This window comes from Carcharodon carcharias, chromosome 6 (genome assembly GCF_017639515.1).
Source record: "Carcharodon carcharias isolate sCarCar2 chromosome 6, sCarCar2.pri, whole genome shotgun sequence".
Classification (NCBI taxonomy): domain Eukaryota; kingdom Metazoa; phylum Chordata; class Chondrichthyes; order Lamniformes; family Lamnidae; genus Carcharodon; species Carcharodon carcharias.
The window spans coordinates 119080615-119101989 of record NC_054472.1 but is presented as its reverse complement, the minus strand read 5'-3'; the positions used below and the strand labels follow the sequence as shown (position 1 = coordinate 119101989).

The 21375-nt window shown below is 41.3% G+C and overlaps 1 protein-coding gene across 4 annotated transcripts in view; it reads left to right on the top strand.

The window, feature by feature from the left end:
* Positions 1–21375, top strand: part of rock1 (Rho-associated, coiled-coil containing protein kinase 1) — a 226223-nt gene that overhangs the window by 175639 nt on the left and 29209 nt on the right. For all 4 annotated transcript variants that reach the window (XM_041189415.1, XM_041189414.1, XM_041189416.1 and 1 more), the window contains 6 exons: positions 1807–1972; positions 2114–2207; positions 9220–9308; positions 9427–9615; positions 10437–10602; positions 21215–21285. In XM_041189415.1, coding sequence (XP_041045349.1) covers positions 1807–1972; positions 2114–2207; positions 9220–9308; positions 9427–9615; positions 10437–10602; positions 21215–21285 — 775 coding nt within the window. The remainder of the gene's footprint in view (positions 1–1806; positions 1973–2113; positions 2208–9219; positions 9309–9426; positions 9616–10436; positions 10603–21214; positions 21286–21375) is intronic.

Sequence of the window (21375 nt, the reverse complement as noted above, 5' to 3'; positions counted from 1 at the left end):
TCCCTTCCCTCCCAGAACCACAATAGAGTTCCCGTTGTCCTTATCTTCCACCCCACCAGCCTCTGTATTCAACAGATCATCCTTTAGTATAACGCCGCCACCAAGCACACCTTTTCCTCCTTGACACCGTGGCCCATTCTTATCATCCCCAGCACCCTGCCCCCTTCCCAAAAAGCTTTCCATGCAGGTGCAGGAGATGTAACACCTGCCCTTTTCCCTCCTCTCTCCTCATCATCCAAGACCCCAATAACACCTTCCAGGTGAAGCAATTTAAATATACTGCTTTCAATTTTGTATACTGTATTTGCTGCTCACAATGTAGTCTCCTGTACATTGGGAGATCAAACGCAGTCTAGACGACTGCTTTCTGGAACACCTCGGTTCAGCCTACAAGCATGACCCCGATCTTCCAGCAGTTTGCTATTTTAATTCCCCATCTTGCTCTCATGCTGACATCTCTGTCCTCAGCCAACTGCAGTGTTCTGGTGAAGCTCAACCTAAGCACCTCATCTTTTGATATTCGATTAAGCGCTTCACAGCCTTCTGGACTCAACATGAGTTCAGCAATTTCAGATTGTAATCTTTGTCCTGCCCCCCCCCCACCCTACCACATTTTGTCTCCATTTCTTTGCATGTGTCAGCCTTTACCTTGTTTTTCTTATCTTTGCGTTTGGATGGCAACTGTTCATTATTCAGCCATTTCACTACCTCTGAACACATCTTTTGTTTTTCGTCCCATTCCTACTCCTTATGGCTTTTCTCCACCAACTTTTTTGTCTTTAATGTCTTCCATTGTCTGCCCTATCACAGATCTTCCCTTTTGTTCTTCCTGACCCCCTCTCATTTCACCTCCTTAACAGTTATAACATTTCTAAATTTTTCCAGTTCTGATGAAAGGCCACAACCTAAAACATTGGGCTGGATTTTCACCAAGTCAAGAGACCTTTAAAAATGGCAGCCAGCACCCGATTACAGGATTCCTGACCCCATTCCCAGGGTGCAGGCTGGTTTGGGTTGCAAGTCCGCACCCTGAACTCCTGACCTGGGCTGGCTCCATTGCAGGGATAGGAATTTCCTAGTCCTGCACAATTTTCATGGAGTCAGACCAGCTTTTCAGTGAGTTATGGTACACAGCACCTGAGGTGTCATGAACCATAGTCTGCAGGAGGGGACCTTCTATAAGATAAGTTCATTGGTTCTCCTCGTGCCCCCATGCCATGCTAAGCCTCCCCAAGTAACCCCTATGACCCCCGCCATGCAAACTCAAATGATTTTTTGAAAGATTATGAACATTTTATAAAAAATGCACTTCTCCTAGCCTTTCCCTCTCCTTCAATACCCCTCATTAAGATTTCAAGCCTATTTTACAAGCATAAAACATCTACCTAAAGGTCCGATATGGCAGGTGATGTGCACACACATTCTTTGTTGTGAGTGTGCCACCTTGTTAGGGCTGCTCAATAGGCATCTAGGACAGGTGCTGGAAATTGGTGTTGGCCCCCTCCGATTTTGCAAATGCATGAACCCTTTCCCAGACTGGTCTTTGAATTAATGCAGTATGTGCAAACCTTAAAGAAAATGCTAGAGGTTGCTGAAAGGTAAGTTTTTTTTGAATTTTTTTACTTTTTGAGACACCAGCAGTTGGACTGCGGCTGGCCATTGCTTGCACCCACCCTCCCTCTCGCAATCTCATCTAATTTCTAGGGCTTAATGTTTGTCCTATAAACAATTTTACTGTTTTATTCCACGCTTTATATTTATAAGACTTGCATTATTATGTATGTTAATTTTTCTATCTTCCACCAGGGAATCATTATCTTCACAAATGGATCTAACTATAACTAAAGCAGATTCTGAACAGCTAGCTCGAGCTATTGCAGAGGATCAGTGTTATGAACTTGATCAGGAACTGAAGAAAGTAACAGTGCGACATAAGCAAGAGCAAAATGAGAAAGACAACACCATTTCCTTAGTAAGCTTGGATATTTTGCACACAGTAACTAATTAGCAGGAATAAAGTTTAAGTTTTTATTATATCTTCACACCTTTTACGACATTTAGCATTGCATTATTTCTTCTGTTAAAAAATGTGCAAATGTTTATTCATGTTTAGCTAGAGGAATCGAATAGAACCCTGACCAAAGATGTAGAAAATCTATCAAAGGAAAAAGCAGAACTTGATGAAAAACTGAAGACTATGGAAGAAGGTATGGAACATATCTGATCACATTTTAATTAATTTTAAATTGACTATTTTAGTTATGCCAGTTATTGCCTATTATAAAGCTCATTGTTTAAAATTGATCTGTAATAATGTAGTAATAATGACTGCTGTAGCAGCCTAGACAATGGTAGAGGCACCATAGACTGCAGATTGAAAAGTTATACACGGTTTCCACTTTTGATGATTTTCTAATGCTCTTGGTGGAAGGTTTGTATGCACACTTGGAGGGAAGGCCTAGCATGGGGTCAACAGTATTGTTTCTGATTGTCCACAGCCTTGTCAACTTAAACATAACTGATGTATGTATCTCTCACCACAGATACTGCCAGAGCTGCTGAGTTTTTCCAGCATTTTCTGTTTTTATTTTATATTATAAATGATGTTTACTCAGATGAGATACCAGAAGTGCCCATAGATCCATGTCATTGGTACCTTAAGGAGAAGCAAAGGAAGAGTACTGACAGATATGGCTGGCAACATGTGTATTTGTTAGTTTGTACAAGTTACTTGCTATTTAAATATAGTCTGCCTTTTTATAGAGAAGGTAACTCACAAAATTGACAGCACAAATTACTTCTACAAAAATGTTTGTAAAATTGAAATCTATCCAGAAAAATACTTTCAGTATGGCAAAAGGTTTTTTTTGTTACTTATTCTTGGGTATGTGTATTACTAACAAAGCTGCCATTTATTGGCCATCCCTAGTTGTCTTTGAGAGGTGGTGGTGAGCTGCCACTGTGAACCATTATAGTCCACGTGGTGTTGATAGACCCACAGTGCTATTAGGGGTCGTTCTCGGATTTTGACCCAGTGACATTGAGGAATGGTGATATAGTTCCAAGTCAGAACAGTGTGTGACTTGGAGGAGAACTTGCAGGTGGCGGTGTTCCCACACGCCTACTGCCCTTGTCCTTGTAGGTGATAGAAGTTGTGGGTTTTGAAGGTACTGTTGAAGGAGCCTAGATGAGTTGCTGCAGTGCATCTTATAAATGGTAGATACTGCTGCCATCTGTGCCAGTGGTAGATGGAGTGAATTTTTATGGTGGCGGATGACATGCCAATCAAGTGGGCTGCTTTGTCCTGGATGGTGTTGAGTTTCTTAAGTATTGTTGGAGCTGCACTCATCCAGGCAAATGGAGAGTATTCCATTATACTCCTGGCTTGTGCCTTCTAGATTGTGGACAGGCTTTGGGGAGTCAGGAGGCGAGTTACTCACTGTGGAATTTCCAGCCTTTGGCTTTGCCTTTGAAGCCAAAGTTTACACGGCTGGTTCAGTTAAGTTTCTAGTCATTGGTAATTCCCACAGGATGCTGATATTGGAAGATATTGTAATGTAGTTGAATGTCATGGGAAATGGTTAAATTCACTCTTGTTAGAGATGGAACATAGGAACCTAGGAAATAGGTGCAGGCCTGCCATCCCAAGAATCAGTCTGGTGAACCTTCATTGCATTCCCTTTATGGCAACTACATCCTTCCTTAGATAAGGAAACCAAAACTCTACACAGTACTCCAGGTGCAGTTTCACCAAGGCTCTATACAATTGCAACAAGACTCCTTTACACTTGTACTGAAATATTCTTGCAAGAAAGGCCAACATGCCATTTGTCTTCCTTATTGCTTGCTGCACCTGCGTGTTACCATTCAGTGACTTATGAACAGGAACACCCAGGCCCCTTTGGACATCAACACTTCCCAATCTCTCACCATTTAATAAATACTCTACATTTTTTTTTCTTCCAGAAGTGGATAACTTCACATTTTTACACATTTTATTCCATCTCCCTTGTTCTTGTCCACTCACTTAGCCTATTTAAAAATCCCCTTGAAGCTTCTTTGCATTCTCCTCATAACTCACAGTCCCACCTACTTTTGTGTCACCAGCAAACTTAGAAATATCACATTTGGTCCCCACATCCAAATCATTGATATAGATTATGAATGGCTGGGCCCAAGCCATTAGATCTTTCTAGTACCCCCACTAGTCCCAGTATGCCAAACTGTTTTTCCTACTCTCTGTTTTATGTCTGTTAACTAATTCCATATGCTCTAATTTTGCTTACTAACCTCCTGTGTGGGACCTTATCGAAAGCCTTCTGAAAATCCAAATACACCACATCCACTGGCTTCGCCTTATATATTCTGTTAGTTACAAAAACTCTAACAGTTTGTTAAGCATCATTTCCCTTTCATAAATCCATGTTGACTCTGTCCAATTGCACCATTATTTTTTAAGTGTCTAGTTGTCACACTCTTTATAAAATGTGTCACATTATAGAAGGTGTCCTCTGTGTGATGACTGGACTTCTCACCAGAAGGACTGTGCGATGCTCACTCCTACAAACACTGTTATGGACAGATGTATCTGTGATGGATAGAATGGTGAGGACGAGGTCAAGTAGGCCTTTCCCTCTTGTTGGTTGTCTCACCAGGTGTTGCAGGCCCAGTCTGGAATATATGTCCTTCAGTACTCAACCAACTCAGTCAGTGGCGGTGCTTCTTAGTAATTCTTGACATTGAATTCCTCCACCCAGGGTACATTCTGTGCCCTTGCTACTCTGTGTTTCTTCCAATTGGTGTTCAGCGTGGATGAGCACTGATTAATCAGCTGCAGGGGATGAGGTAGGTGGTAATCAGCAAGTTTCCTTGCCCATGTTGGGCCTGATGCCATGAGACTTAATGGGGCTTGGAGTCAACATTGAAGACTCCCAGGGGCACTCCTTCCTGACTGTAAACTACTGTGTCGCCTCCTCCAGTGGGTCTGTCCTGTCAGTGGACAAGACATACTCAGTGATGATGATGGAGGTTCTGCAACATTGGCTGTAAACGATTCGGTAAATATGACAATGTCAGGCTGTTGCTTGATTAGTTTGTGGGACAGCTTTCCCTATTTTGTCACAAGTCCCCAGACAGAAGAACTTGGCAGGGTGGACTGGGTATGGTATGCCTTTGTTATTTCCAGTGCTTGGATCAGTGCGTGGCGGTTTGTCCAGTTTTATTCTTAGTTAATTTTTCTGTAGCAATTTGATACAATTGAGTGGTTTGTTAGGCCAGTTCAGAATCAGTCACATTGCTATGGGTCTGGAGTCACATGTAGGCCAGACCAAGTAAGGACAGCATATTTCCTGCCCTGAAGGACATGAGTGAAACAGATGGGATTTTACGATAATCTGGTAGTTTCATAGTTTTTGTCATTGAGACCAACATTTTATTCCAGATTTATTAATTCATTGAATTTAAATTCTGCCAGTCGTGGAATTTGACCTCATGTCTCTGGACCATTAGTCCTGGCCTCTGAATTACTAGTCCAGAAACATCACCACAATCCCACTATATCCCAACATTGCATTTTGAGAAACTGAAAAGTTTTACCATCAAGCAGTATCAACACACATTACCAACATTCTGCATGACAGATGGTCCAAATTATTTGAATTGTATTCTGATACTTGAGACCATATTAATAATTATGCTAATGAAATTAATTAACTAAACTGACATAGCTGCTAGACTGAGTCTGCGGCAGGTGGTGAGGGAACCAACAAGAGGGAAAAATATGCTTGACCTCATCCTCACCAACCTGCCTGCTGCAGATGCATATGTCCATGATGGTATCGGTAGGAGTGACCACCGCACAATCATTGTGGAGACGAAGTCCCGCCTTCACATTGAGGATACCCTCCATCGCGTTGGATGGCACTACCACCATGCTAAATGGGATAGATTTCGAACAGCAACTCCAACTGGGCATCCATGAAGCGCTGTGGGCCATCAGAAACAGCAGAATTGTACTCAAACACAATCTGTAACCTTATGGCCCGGAATATCCGCCCCTCTACCATTACCATCAAGCCAGGGGATCAACCCTGGTTCAATGAAGAGTGCAGGTGGGCATGCCAGGAGCAGCATCAGGCATACAAAAAATGAGGTGTCAACCTGGTGAAGCTATAACATAGGACTACTTGCATGCCAAACAGCATAAGCAGCAAGTGATAGAACAAAGCGATCCCACACCAAGGAATCAGATCTAAGCTCTGCAGTCCTGCCACATCTAGTCATGAATGGTGGTGGACAATTAAACAACTCACTGGAGGAGGAGGTTCCACAAATATCCCTATCCTCAATGATGCAGGAGCCCAGCACAGCAGTGCAAAAGATAAGGCTGAAGCATTCGCAACAATCTTCAGCCAGAAATGCTGAGTGGATGATTCATCTTGGCTTCCTCCAGAGGTCCCAAGCATCACAGATGCCTGTCTTCAGCCACTGGATACTGCAAAGGCTATGGGCCCTGACAATATTCCAGCAATAGTATGAAGACTTGTGCTCCAGAACTTGCCGCCCCCCCCAGCCAAGCTGTTCCAGTACGGCTACAACACTGGCATCTACCCGGCTATGTGGAAAATTGTTCAGGTATGTCCTGTACACAAAAAGCAGGACAAATCCAACCTGGCCAATTACCACCCCATCAGTCTACTCTCGATCATCAGTAAAGTAAGGAAAGGAGTCATCAACAGCGCTGTCAAGCAGCACTTGCTTAGCAATAACCTGATCACTAATGCCCAGTTTGGGTTCCGCCAGGGCCACTCAGCTCCTGATCCCATTACAGCCTTGGTTCAAACATGGACAAAAGAGCTGAGATGAGGTGAGAGTGACTGCCCTTGACATCAAGTCAGCATTTGACCGAGTGTGGCATCAAGGAGCCCTAGCGAAACTGGAGTTAATGGGAATCGGGAAAACTCTCCGCTGGTTGGAGTCATACCTAGCACGAAGGAAGATGATTGTGGTTGTTGGAGGACAGTCATCTCAGCTCCAGGAAATCACTGCAGGAGTTCCTCAGGGTAGTGTCCTAGACCCAACCATCTTCAGCTGCTTCATCAATGACCTTCCTTCCATCATAAAATCAGAAGTGGGGACCTTCACTGATGATTGCACAATGTTCAGTGCTCTTTGTGACTCCTCAGATACTGAAGCAGTCCATGACCAAATGCAGCAAAACCTGGACAATATCCAGGCTTGGACTGACAAATGCCAAGTAACATTCGCCCCACACAAGTGTCAGGCAATGACCATCTCCAACAAGAGAGAATCCAACCATTGCCCCTTGATGTTCAATGGCATCACTAAATTCCCCCACTATCAACATCCTGGGGGGTTACCATTGACCAGAAACTGAACTGGACTAGCCATATAAATACTGTGGCTACAAAAGCAGGTCAAAGGCTAGGAATCGTGCGATGAGTAACTGCCTCCTGATTCCCCAAAGCCTGTCCACCACCTACAAGGCACAAGTTAGGAATGTGATGGATACCCCCCACTTGCCTGGATGAGTGCAGCTCCCACAACATGGAAGAAGTTGAACACCGTCCAGGACAAAATAGTCCCCTTGATAGGCAATGCAAACACAAACATTCACTCCCTCCACCACTGATGCACAGTAGCAGCAGTGTGTACCATCTACAAGACGCACTGCAGGAATTCACCAAGGCTCCTTAGACAGCACCTTCCAAACCACAACCACTACCACTTAGAAGGACAAGGGCAGCTGATAGATAAGAACATCACCACCTGGAAGTTCCCCTCCAAGTCACTCACCATCCTGTCTTGGAAACATATCGCCGTCATTGGGTCAAAATCCTGGAATTCCCTTCCTAACAGCACTGTGGGTGTACAAACATCACATGGACTGCAGCGGTTCAAGAAGGCAGCTCACCACCACCATCTCAAGGGCAACTAGGTATGGGCAATAAATGCTGGCCCAGCCAGTGAATCCCACATCTCATGAATGAATTTTAAAAAAAAGGTATGCAATGTTGCATGACAATATTTTCCTCTGAACATTGGACTAAAGACTCCAAAAGCTGGAGAGCATTTATTTCATCCATATTTTCCTTATGTTTCATTGTCTAGCATATTTTGCTTTCCTAGACTCTAGCATATTAGTCACATTTGGGCGGATGATTTGCTCCCAAGCCTTCCCCAGTACCAATCGTAATCATCTGTTAGGATGTGCATAGAACTGACCAGACCTGACTATTCCTTCAGTTTTTCTTTCTTCCTTCCTTTGGGGCAAATCCCTGTCCGCTCCACAGCAGCGTTTTTGAGATGGAGAGCACTTTGAATGTTGGTTAGCAAAAGTGTTACTGTGCACCCATGTATATGAGAGCAAGAGGAGGGAGATGGGATTTTTTTTTATATATCCTATTATGATTCTGTTTAAGAACTTCAGTCAGTTACTGCAACAACAGAAACTTATATAACGTCTTTAATGTAATGAAAGATCACACGGCGCTCCAGAAGAGCATTATAAAACAAAGTATGAAACTGCGTCACATAAGAAGATATTAAGTCAGATGACCAAAAGCTTGGTCAGAGAAGTAGGCTTTTGTGTCTGATAGGAAGAAAGTGCAGTAGAGAGAGGTGTTGGAAGAGAATTCCAGAATTTGGTGCCTAGGCAACTGAAGGCACAGCCACCAATGGTCGGGCAATTTTCATTGGGAATGCACAAGACGCCAGATATCTTGGAGGTTTGTGGGGTTGGAAGAGATTGCAGGAATAAGAGAAGAGTAAGCCCATGGAGGGATTTGCAGACAAAGATGAGAATTTTAAAATCAAGTCTTGCTTGACCAGGAGTCAATATAGGTCAGCAAGCAAAGGTATAATAAAGGAATTAGAGAAAAATAAGATAATATGATGTTCAAATGTTTAAAACAATTAGAATTCAGATCATAACCATCTAGAGCTCTGAGCTGTCTGAATATATAGTTATTATCATACAAATGATTATAATGCTATATATTAGCTGAGCTGTAATAAATAAGCATTCAGAGCAGAGGAAGATACAAAGACATGGGGAAAAGCAGGACATTGGGATTAGTTTTGGATTGTTCTAGTAAAGACCTGTCTTCTGTGTTGCAAACTTGTATGGTTTTTATATCTTGTTTAAGGAAATGCATCTGACAGATCAATCATTATTACTCGATTATAAATTTCTTTCAGAGTCGCAGAAGAAGAAGGAGGAAGACTTAAACAACATGAAATCTAATTATGAAAAGATAATTAGCCAGGAACGCACGCTGAAAACACAGGTAGATGTTTTAAAATTCTCCTAACCATAAATAGTCACATACTAATACAGTTTTCCAATAGTTTCTGCTGGTTTTTGTGGGTACATTTTCATGCATGTTTTATGTTTGCATCAATTAGGCTGTTAATAAGCTTGCTGAGATTATGAACCGCAAAGATATCAAAGTAGATCGAAAGAAAGCAAATACAGCAGATGTCCGAAAAAAAGAAAAGGAAAACAAAAAATTGCAACTGGAATTGAACCAAGAGAGGGAGAAATACAGTCATGTTGTTGTGAAGTATCAGAAGGACCTAAATGAAATGCAAGCAGTAAGGAAATCTTACATGGATATGCTAACTGTTATTTTTGTATGGATACATAATCTAGTAAAATATTGGTGGTGTTCTCACCTGTCAATTTTTCTTTTGTAACTTCATATATCCACGTTGTAATCGCACACTCCTCCAGTGGTGGCACCACAGTGTATCCTTGGGAGGGAATTTAATGATAGCATGACAAGTTTGCATAGATAGTTTCCATTAGAAAAATGGATATCAGACTTTTGTAATGGAGATCAAATAATAAATCCAAAATGTGTGATTTAAAAATTGGGTCTCAATTTTGCCTATACACCCTGGTCAAGTATTCCTGCGTGTGAGATTTAGTGTGTCGTGAAAGAATGATATCCTGTAGTGTGGACTGCACTGCAGAAAATTCAACATCAAACCGGCAAGGATGGGAATGTGGTCCAAGGCTGCCACAAGTGGCAAGAAAAGGTTGAGAGTTGGTCAGTTAATTCCCTGTTTGGATGAAATCAGGAACTATGCTAAACAGAGCTTAAATGGCCATTCCATAGTATTAGTATGTTAAATGCTTTTTGCATTTCCACACATTTCAGGAAATATGTAATGTCATCATGTAGATTTTTATGATTATAGCCCTGAGATTGTAATTTATACATCCTAGTTGTCAATTTTTGTTAAGTCAACAACAGCCAAAAAGGCTACAGGTATGTTTTTGCAATATGGCAAGGAAATATATTTTATAAAAGTGTATTTATCTGAAAGTGGACTTGATGACTTTCTACTATAATCCTGAAATACTACAGTTTTCTCTTAATTTGACTGTTTATTTTATTTAAATATTACAGCAATTAGCAGAGGAATCTAACCTTCGTACAGAGCTCCAAATGCAGCTTGACAGTAAGGACAGTGATCTTGAACAACTTCGTTCTAAGCTTCAAGACCTCCAGCTCCGTATGGATAACACAAGTGTAGCCAGTTTACAGACTGAGGATTCTGATGGAAATGTAGCTGGTAAGGTTAACTTAAACTTAACAGTTTACTTTTGCCGAAAGCATTTTGTATCTATGTATTCAAGGAATTAATTTAATTTAAAATTATTTTTGCACAATTGAGCAATAGTTTCTGTCCTTCCTTTATGTGCCAGTATGGGTAAAAGTAGATTCATTTAAAAAAATCAGCACCAGAACATAAATAATTTTTAGTAGTTAATTTTACTCTTAAACCTTATCCATCCCACATTATCCATCCCACTCCCAAGGTTAGGTTCCTTTATTCAAGCTGCCCTTGATTAAACAGGTGGGCTGGCAGCTGGTAAAGTTAAAGAGGGTGAGAGTGGTACAGTAGATTAGCACACTAACTTTTCATTTCAGAGATCACAATTTCTGTTCAGCCTAGGAAAATTGTCGTCTCTGCTTGTGGTTTTAAAGTCCAAAATAAAATTAATTTGAACAATCTTGACCCAATCCAACTGTGACAAAGGAAAAATAAACTGGCTATAATTTAGCATTTGTTGACATTTCATTTGGATGACACAAAGCTGGCTAGTGCAGCAATTGGAGAAATTCTGCGTGCTTGATGGAGTGCGCTTCTGAGTTTCAGACAAATTCTTTGGGCAAAAAAGAAGGAGCTTTACTCTGTGGTAGACTGCTATATCTGACCTAAAGAATATTCAAGACTGACTATGCATTCAAGAGTGAAAAATGTTTGGATTTACAGCAATATAACCCCTAACTTGGAACATGGAATGCATTTTAGAATGCTGAGGGAAGTAGGGTGGATATTGAGAAAATGTAAACCATAATCTTCCAATCCTCCTTATGGCACTATAGGATTAGAGAATTGCAAATGTTATACTTTTATTTGAAAAAGAATGTAAGGGTAAACCCAATAAATACAGACCAGTCAAGTTAACCTTGGAAATGATAATCCAGGACAAAATTAACAGACACTTGGACAAGTGTAGATTAATTAAGGAAAGCCAGCAGAGATTTGTTATAGGCAAATTGTGTTTAACCAACTTGATTGAGATGTGGTCTATGTATCCTTCCAAAAGGTTTGATAAAGTGCCACATGATGGGCTTGTGAGCAAAGTTCACAATGGAATTAAAGGGATAGTGGCAGTACAGATAGGTAGTTGGTTGATGATAGGAAACAAGAATACTGGTGAATGGTTGTTTTTCGAACTGGAGGAAGGTACAAAGTTCTCCAGAGGTCAGTTACTAGGACCACTGCTTTTCTTGATATGTATTAAAGACATAACCTTGAGTGTACAGGCACACTTGCAAAATTTGCAAATTACGCGAAACTTGGAAGTACTGTGGGCCGTGAAGAGAATAGCAATGGATTTCAAGAGGACATCATGTTGGAATGGGCAGACATGTGGCAAATGAAACTTAAGAATGAAGTGATCCATTTTGGTAGGAAGAATGAGGAGAGACAATATGAAATAAAGGGTACTTTGCTAAAGGGGATGCAGGAACAAAGAGACCTGGAGATATATGTGCACAAATCATTGAAGGTGGAAGGGCAGATTGAGAAAGTGGTTAAAAAAGGCTTATGGAATCCTTGAACTTTATAAATAGAAACTTAGGGCCAGATTTTCATTTTGAGCCAATTCAGACTTCAGAAACCCATACCTGCCTCCTCACCTGATTTCTGCCACGTTTTTGCCTCAGAGAGACATGGGTGTGATAAGTATGGGTTTTGCAATTCCCGATTGGGTGTAGGCCCATAAGAGCTCAGGTGCAGAAGTGGCCTGGTCAGAAGACACATCTCAGTTCTCGGGGACATTAGTGCAGCTTTCCACATCATTCTTATTCTCCCTCATCCTCATACCCTCACTTACCCCCATGCTCCCTCATACCCTCATGCTCCTTTTACGCCCCCATTGCCTTGCCATTCCCTACATATATCCTGCATAGCCACTCACCCAGTAACCACCATGACCAGATCTCAGGAGCCTTGTAATAACCATGGAAAGCCTTTGTGATGAATGTGAAGAAAAATTAAACCTCTAATAATCTAATAATCATCATTCAAACACACAAGCATTCATCCTGGAAAAGAAATTCCAGACCCATTGAAAAAAACTTAAATCCCCTCAAGTGTTCATTCAGTTGTAAAACAAAAAATACTGTATTCAGTAACCACATTAAGGGCAAATAAACTTTTAAAAACCTCTTAAAACTGCCAACCAAACTGTGTGCACACACCTCTGCTGAGATAAGTGGTTCATTAGCTTTTGAAACTCAGACAAGTATTCATAATGGGCTCAGTTATCAAAACAATTATAGCTCCAGACAGTGGAGCCTGTTGAAACCGAAAAATCAGATGGCTCAGATTTCTAAGTTAAAGCAGCAAACCAAATATTTTTCTCCCTTCAAGCACTCACTTCAGATCATGACACTAGAGTTCACAAATACTGTTTTTTTATAATTTGAATGCATAGTGTTACAATACTATTCAGGACCATTAATGTTTAAACAGATCTAGGATAACTTCATAATTAGCAGACAGAATTATGCCACCAGATTTCACATTTTTAAACAAAAACTGACTTTATTGTATATAAGGAGAATTAAACAAAGCAAGCACTATTAACACAGCATAAGTAATTACATGCTGTGTTATGAACTCGATTCTATTTTTTGCTTCCCTCCAAGAATTCCCTTAAATATTACAACAACCTTGAATGTTCATTCACTTCTTTAGGGATGAACCCACAAGTTATGTCATAGCTCTCTGGAATTCACTTTAATTCTCCCCATTCTGTCAGCTATTCTCTGGGGATCTTTCTATTAGCTTCTTGGCTAAGTGACACTCCAACTTTTATTTAATGGCTCACGTCTGTGGATGCCTCAGCCAGCAGATACCTAACTGCCTTTTTTTTTATTCATTCATGGGGTGTGGGCTTTGCTGACTGAGTCAGTATTTATTACCCAGTCCTAATTGCCCTTGAGAAGGTGGTGGTGAGCTGCCTTCTTGAACCGCCGCAGTCCATGTGGTGTAGGTACACCCATAATGCTGTTAGGGAGGGACTTCCAGGATTTTGACTCAGCAACAGCGAAAGAACAGCAACATATTTCCAAATCAGGATGGTGAGTGACTTGGAGGGGACTTCCAGGTGGTGGTGTTCCCATCTGTCTGCTCCTTTGTCCTTCTAGATGGTAGTGATCGTGGGTTTGGAAGGTGCTGTCAAAGGAGCCTTGGTGAATTTCTGCAGTGCATCTTATAGATAGTACACACTGCTGCTACTGTGCATCATGGGTGGAGGGAGTGAATATTTGTGGGTGTGGTGCCAATCAAATGGGCTGCTTTGTCCTGAATAGTGTCAAGCTTCTTGAGTGTTGTGGGAGCTGCACTCATCCAGGCACATGGACAGTATTCCATCACACTCCTGACTTGCACCTTCATCACACTCCTGACTTGCACCTTATAGTTGGTGGACTGGCTTTGTGGACAGTCAGGAGGTGAGCTTCGCAGCTTCCAAGCTAATTCTGTTGACTGCTTTCTGCAACAAGGCTCTGTGGGGACCACTATAGATTTCTTCCTGTACCTGCAAACTAGGAAAATCTTCCTTCAGAAATCCACATTGAGCTTGAGTGCCACTCGCATTCTGCATGGTGAACGTTGAAGTTAGTATTTTCTCTGCTTAAAGTGCAGGCCTGACTAACAATCATCACTTGTTGGCTCTCTCAATCAAGTGAGTTGCAGTCAACACCAAAGCAAAACTGCAACTGCCTGCTTTCTGAACCAACAGCTTAAGCAAAACAAGCTTTCACCACCCCCCACAGCCCACCTCTGTGACAAGATGGTCTCAAACAGAAATGTAGGGCCCACTCACCAACACATAAAATGGTGCACTGTGACCATGCATCATTTAGATTGTCAATTTGGCGGGCACACAGCCATGTCAGTTGCATGCCCGCCGAACTGTCAAAGGCCTAATAAGGCCATTAAAAAAGTAATCAAAGCTGTTAAGAATGCTGCCCATCTAATCTTAAGATTGGTGGGCAGGCGAAGAGCCCAGATGGCCTTCGCATTTTTCATGAAACCTCATCCACGGACAGGATGAGGTTTCATGGAGGGTTCATTAATTAAATAAAATTTTTGAAAAATTCATTGGACATGCCCCAGCTCATGTGAGTTTCACATGAGGGGGCATGTCCTTAAAATTTCTTTTTTACCTTTATTACATTTTTCAAAACTTAAACTAATCTCCCTGAGGCACCTCCATGCCTCAGGGAGATTTCTGTGCGTTTTCGCGTGCATGCGCAAAAGAGCGCAGGCCCCGACTCAGGAAATCACCCCCCCCGCCCCCACTGCCCGCACAGGGAGTGCTCAGCGCTTCCGGGTGTGCGTCACGCTGGGCGGGCCTTAATTGGCCCATCCACGTAAAATGGCAGCGTGCACCTGATTGGGGGTGCCAATCAGGTTCATGCTTGCTCTCACCTGCCCCCCTGATGGGGGTAAAATTCAGCCCTCCTTTGAATAATTCCCCTCTTCAGGCTCTCTGGTTCCAATAAGAGATCCAGAGATGGGTCACTATTTTTATTATCAACTCTGACTTTGTAGGATAAACACAGGCAACTTTTTAAATGTAATAACCCAGGCTTGTTTGAGTTGCATTTACTTCAGAGTTATTTTTACCAGTTTCTCAACCAGATGCCCCCATTTTTTCTACAGTTAAAACCATAATTTCTAAAACTGTAAATTATATTCTAAAACTTATGAATTATAAGCTAGATATTTGCAACAATTGTAGCACTTTTCCCAGCAGGACAAGTATTATATTGCATCACAACACTTAACACAATACTGGTCAATATAATTGTCAACTTACCTTTACAGGACAGTGCACTATGATCAATCACTACAGTAAAAACACATCTAATTCACAAGAAAGCATCTCATAATGACATTTGAAGTTCTCAAAAGATTTAATTCTTACACGTTAGAATGTCTCCAACGCCTGGGCAAGCTTCCCCCAAGGCTCATGGACACTCTTATCTGGCAGGTTTTCCAGCAGCTTCCAAAACCTGCTGAACCTGCGAAAAATACTGGGGGGCATAAATACAAATGTCCCCTAAGCCTGTCAGTGGTGACCCCTGCCTAAACCTCTTCTCACCTACACAAAGTTTGTGCGGGCCTCTTTTCGAGGGCAGAATTTAAATTTCCAATCCTGCAGCCTCAGCGTTTTGATTCCCGCACCCATTCCCGACTTTTTTTGGTATTTGAAAATCTAGCCCAGAAAGTACAGAAGAAAAGATGTTAAAGCACCTTGGACAGCACCTTCCATACCCATGACCACTACCATCTAGAAGGACAAGGACAACAGATGCATTGGAACACCACCACCTGGAAGTTCCCCTCCAAACCATACACCATCCTTACTTGGGAACATATTGCCATTCCTTCATGGTTGCTGGATCAAAATCCTAGAACTCCCTTCCTAACAGCATTATGGGTGTACCTATACCACATGGACTGCAGTGATTCAAGAAGGTTGCTCACCACCACCTTCTCAAGGGCTACTAGGGATGGGCAATGAACCCTGGCCCAGCCAGCGAAGCTCACATCCCATGAATGAATTTTTAAAAAGAAACTTTACAAAACACTAGCTTGGTTTCAGCTGGAGTACTGTGTCTAATTCTGAGCACCACACTTTAAGAAGTCTTTAGCGAGAGTGCAGAAAAGATTTATGAAATGGTTCCAAGGATGAGGGACTTCAGTTTTTGGATAGATTTGAGAAGCTGTAATGTTCTCCTGAGAGAAGAGAAGGTTGAGACGAGATTTGATAGAGGTGTTCAAAATCACGAGGGGTCTGAACAAAGTAAATAGAGAGAAATTATTCTCATTGGCAGAAAGATCTACAACCAGAAGACACAGATTTAAAGTGATTGTCAAAAGAACCAAACTTGACATGATGAAAACATTTTTATGCAGTGAGTGTTTAGGATCTAGAATGCAGAGTCTCAGAGTATGGTGGGGGCAGATTCAATCATGGCTTTCAAAAGAGACTTGGATAAGCAGCTGAAAAGAAGCAACGTACAGGGCTATGGGAAATGGCAAGGGAGTGGAACTATCTATATTGGTCTTGCAGAAAGCAAATATGGATGCAAAGGGCTGAATGGTTTCCTCCTGTGCTGTGTAATCATTCTATGATTCTATAAAGAAAAACCTTTATAAAACGGAATTAAAATTTGTCATCATATCTATGATGCTATTCCAATTTTGTTTTTGTCTGCTGGAAAGTAATCTTGCAGTGACTAGCTGGTACTTGAATTCAAATCCAGAATTTGTCATTGACATCAACCCACTCAGGTACCGACCTGCTAACATTCTTCGTTATTAAATAGTTTATTCATTAAAATCCCATTTACTTTATGGGACGTTATATTATGGTAGAGTTTTTTTTTTAATTATGTTCTAGTTAAAGCCTTTCCTTTCATAGAAGTGCCTTTTATTCTTTGTACCTAGTTGGGTGTTCCTCTTGCAACACATGTCTTATCTATCTTTTTCCAGTGAGTAATTGAAAGCCTTGTTCTATTTGCACTTTCTGCATGCTGGCTGACATTTGATGTCTGACTCCATTTGTATCTGATTAAGTCACTTTTTGATATTTAAGGGACAGCATTCCTTTTTATACGTCTACACAATCTTTATTGAAGAACTGCAGAATTACCCATGAAAATGTTTTAACATTTAATTTAATAGGAACTCACAGTCATTGCTGCTTTAATTTGCAATAATTTTCAATTGACTATTCAAGGTTACCGAAATGTTAGAGAAAGTTAATGTCCACTAAGCACATGGGTCAAATTTAAAGTATGCATTAATCCTTTGAGTACTCATACTTATTTAAAAAGACTGAAGTGTCTACATTTTATGATATATGATTAAAATTATTTCCCTACTTTTTATATGGAGCTTGATAAAATGAAATTAGAGAAATCTTATAAATTTCCCATAAAATTGTAATTTCCATGTTTTTCATTGTGATGCAGAATTGCCACACTAGTTTATAAAGTTTATCTTGTACAAGGGATACTGTCTTTTAAACTAAATTTTAATAGCATTATTGTACAAAATATTGAATGCAGCTTAGCATGGTCTTTTTTTAAACAGCCATGGTTGCTTTGCCATTGTGCTACTGAATTGTCTGTAGTTCTCCTATTTCAATATGTTTTTCATAATGTTGCAATATTCTGAAAATCACAGAACTATATTTTGTAGGAATCACTGAGTGTAAGTTTCAGAAAAGAGTTATAAATTTAGGTATTATGGTTAAGTGTACTGAACAATAATGATCTTCTATTTCTCATACATGCTGCCTCTTGGTGGCATCATCTAAAAACATGGGGCCAGAATGTCGATGGAGTGGCAGCCACAGCTGAATTGCCTCTCCACCCCTATTTAATTACACTAAAATGCAGCTGCACCTTTCTCACCCAACATTTTGACTCGGGCCGGCGAGAATAGTGTACTGCAGCCAGGTTCCTGAGGCCTTCAGTTGAGCGTAGCAGAGTCGGAGGAAAGGAAGCCAAGCCCTCTATTTTATGGCACTAACTGTCAAAAAGCACGTATGTTTAAAGATCCTAGCTGCTTTGAGAAACCAAGGACAAGATAAGTCTGTAAGAGGGTAGGACTGGATGGGTGGAGGATCGGGTGGTCGGTTGGTGAGGGGGATATGGGTTGACATTGGGAGTGGGGGGGGGTTAGGTGGTCAGTGAGGATGTTTTGGGTGGTCAGTCGCTGGGAAGGTCAGGAAGGTAGTTAGGGGCGGGGGTGTAGTCTGGGGATCGGTGGGGTGGTCGGATGATCAGTTAGGTGGGTCAGGTGATCAATGAAGAGAGTGGTGAGTGGACAGTCGGGGCAGGTGTTGAATTTTCGGTCAGAGGATCGGGGGGGGGCGGTTAGTCGAGTTGGGAGGGTAGTTGGGGAATTGAGGTAGTTGGGGGAGGCAAGGGGGTAGCCTGGGGGTTGGGAGGGTAGCTGGAAAGGGCGGTTGTCGGGGGATGGGGTGGTCAGAAGGGATGAGAGCTCGTCGGGAGGTCGCGGGTAGTCTGGGAGTCCAGTGGGGGGGGTTAGTACAAAAGTTATTTAGGAGCCAGAAATGATTTTAATTCTTCTAACTTTTCCTGGGTAGCTATTCTGCTAAGACAGTCAGAAACGTCCAAAGTTTCCGATTTCAATCAGAGTATTGGATGGCTCCCAGTGCAGGGTAATTGCCCATTGGAAGTTTGAACTTCTGTGCAATCCTTTTGTGGGGGCTGCTGATGGCAGTTCCCCAGCGCATCTTTGGGGTTGCCCCTGGGTTTGACCCCCCCCCCCCCAGATATCGGAAGTTGTGGGCCTTAATGTCAATTTGCACATATATGCTGGTGACACCCAGACCTCCCTCACCACCACCTTTGTTGATCCCTCAACTGTTTATTCGTCAGGCTGCATGTTAAACATTCAGTCTTTAATGAACCATAATTTTTTTTCATGTAATCATCACGTTCAGCCATCAAGACAAACTCTACTCCCTCACCACCAATTCCAACCTCCACCTTGCCACTATGTTTTTGAACCACTGCTTCCTTAACATCCTGGTTGACCTTGAACTGAGCTCCTGATCTCATATTCTCTCCATCAAAATGATTGTCTGCTTCAACCCCTGCTCCAGCTTATCTGCTGGTGACACCCTCACCTGTGCTTTAGTTACCTCCAGTCTAGACTATTTCAGTGCTCTCCTGGCTGGCTTCTCAGCTTCCATTCTGCATAAACTTGACCTCATCCAGAACTGTGCTGCCTATATCCTAACCGCCACAAAGTCCTGGCGACCTATCACCCCCATGTTCACTAACCTACATCGGCTTCTGGGCCACCAAAACTTCGACTTTAAAATGGTTATACTCAAACCTCTCCATGGCCTCACCTTTCCTATCTTTGTAATATTCTCCACCTACAACCTTCCAAGAAGTCTGCAGTTCTCCAACTCTGTCCTCTTGAGACCTTTTGACTGGGATTCCATTGATCTTCTGTTGAAGCTACAGATTTCAATTTATTTTTTAAGAATCCCTCTGTCCTTGTGTGCATCTTATTAATGTTTTTTTATCATGGCTACTACTCTACTTACTATTGGTTGTAATGGCATATGTTTTCATTAACTTTCAACATATAGTATATTATTGAAAGGAATTACTTGACTCTGATTAACAGCATTTTAACATATGGACTAATTAGCTTTGATAGTGACATTTAAACTATACATTCATTGAAAACTATACATATGAAGTGAAAAGATTGAGATGAGTTTAATTTGGACAGGAAGAGTAAATGCATATAGATCATATGTCGGCAATTTCTTCTCTCAATTCATCCTATATAATAAGTAAATGTCAAGTGATAATTAATTGTTTTCATTATAGCAATTGTGCCCACCCTTCTCCCTATTCCCACAAGTTATTTTAATTGTTTCTTTCCAGCAATACACACACTCAAGTTATGGTGTAATAATGAATTACAAATGCCATGTCGCAAAGACAAGATTGAGGTTCTTACACATTCCTATAGTTCTTAATACATATGTGATGTTATATGTTGGGAATGGATTTGGATGGGTGGAGGAAAATATAGAGGTAGGGAGGACCAAAACGTTGCAAGAAATCGAGGCAATTGCTGCTTTGCCATTCCAGAGCATATCCCTCCTTTCACAGAACCCACATGTCTATGTGGTGAAGCTGAGAACTTTCCAGTGATTGTTGCTACGACTTGTTTTAGGGCACAGTATAAGAAAAGAATCATTGAGGTAAGTAATCAGCCCTTGGAGTGTCAATTCCATGTCCAGGAGCTGCCATTTCAGCAAGATTTAACACTACTGGTTGGGGCCCAGTTAAGCTTAGTAAACACCATCGAAAACTCAACTCTCTAAACTGGCTATTTCAGTACAAATTGCTCACATGCACGTATCCTGCATTCACAATACTATCCTCCATTTCATCAGATGACAGAAAACCTACATAAATCCTAGTTGACCTTCCATGTTAGGTTTGTTGATAAAGATTGGGGCTGCCTTATTCCATTACAGGTGATGAACCTCTGCAACAGATTAAAAAGAAAAAAATTGCATTTATATAGCCCCTTTCACAACTACCAGTATTTCAAAGTGCTTCACAGCCAGTGAAGTACTCTTGAAGGGTAGTCACTGTTCTAATGCATGAAATGTGACAGCCAATTTGTGTACAGAAAGCTCCCACAAACAGCTGTGTGATAATGACTAGATAATCAGACCAGATTTTTGGAGGAAGAACCCAGAAACATGCACTCACCCTTACAATGCCATTTAACCATGTTAAATGTATGCAATGGAATTTTGACCCAAAAATACCAGACTCCAGCTTCCATTATTTTCAGTAAGGTTTAAAAAGTTGGCTAAACATCTTTATATTGTCTTTTAAGCCTAATGATTTAAGAAGGGGAGAAAGAGATGTTAGTGGCAGCCCAATTGTGGAATTTGTCTTATTTCTATAATGTAATTCTATATGACTAGACCTAAAGTGATGATGCTGCTTTCACAAACACAATTCCTGTCAAAGGTGTTATCATTCACGACATGTTCAATTGTTTTTGAATTCAGAAACCAGAATGGAGGGCTGGTTATCGATACCAAACAGAGGAAATATCAAGAGATATGGATGGAAAAAGCAGGTATGAAACTGTTGTTTAAAAAAAAGTCTTCTATCATGTACACCACACTGTTGAATTGTATATTAAACCTGTATAAATCTCCCTTTCCAA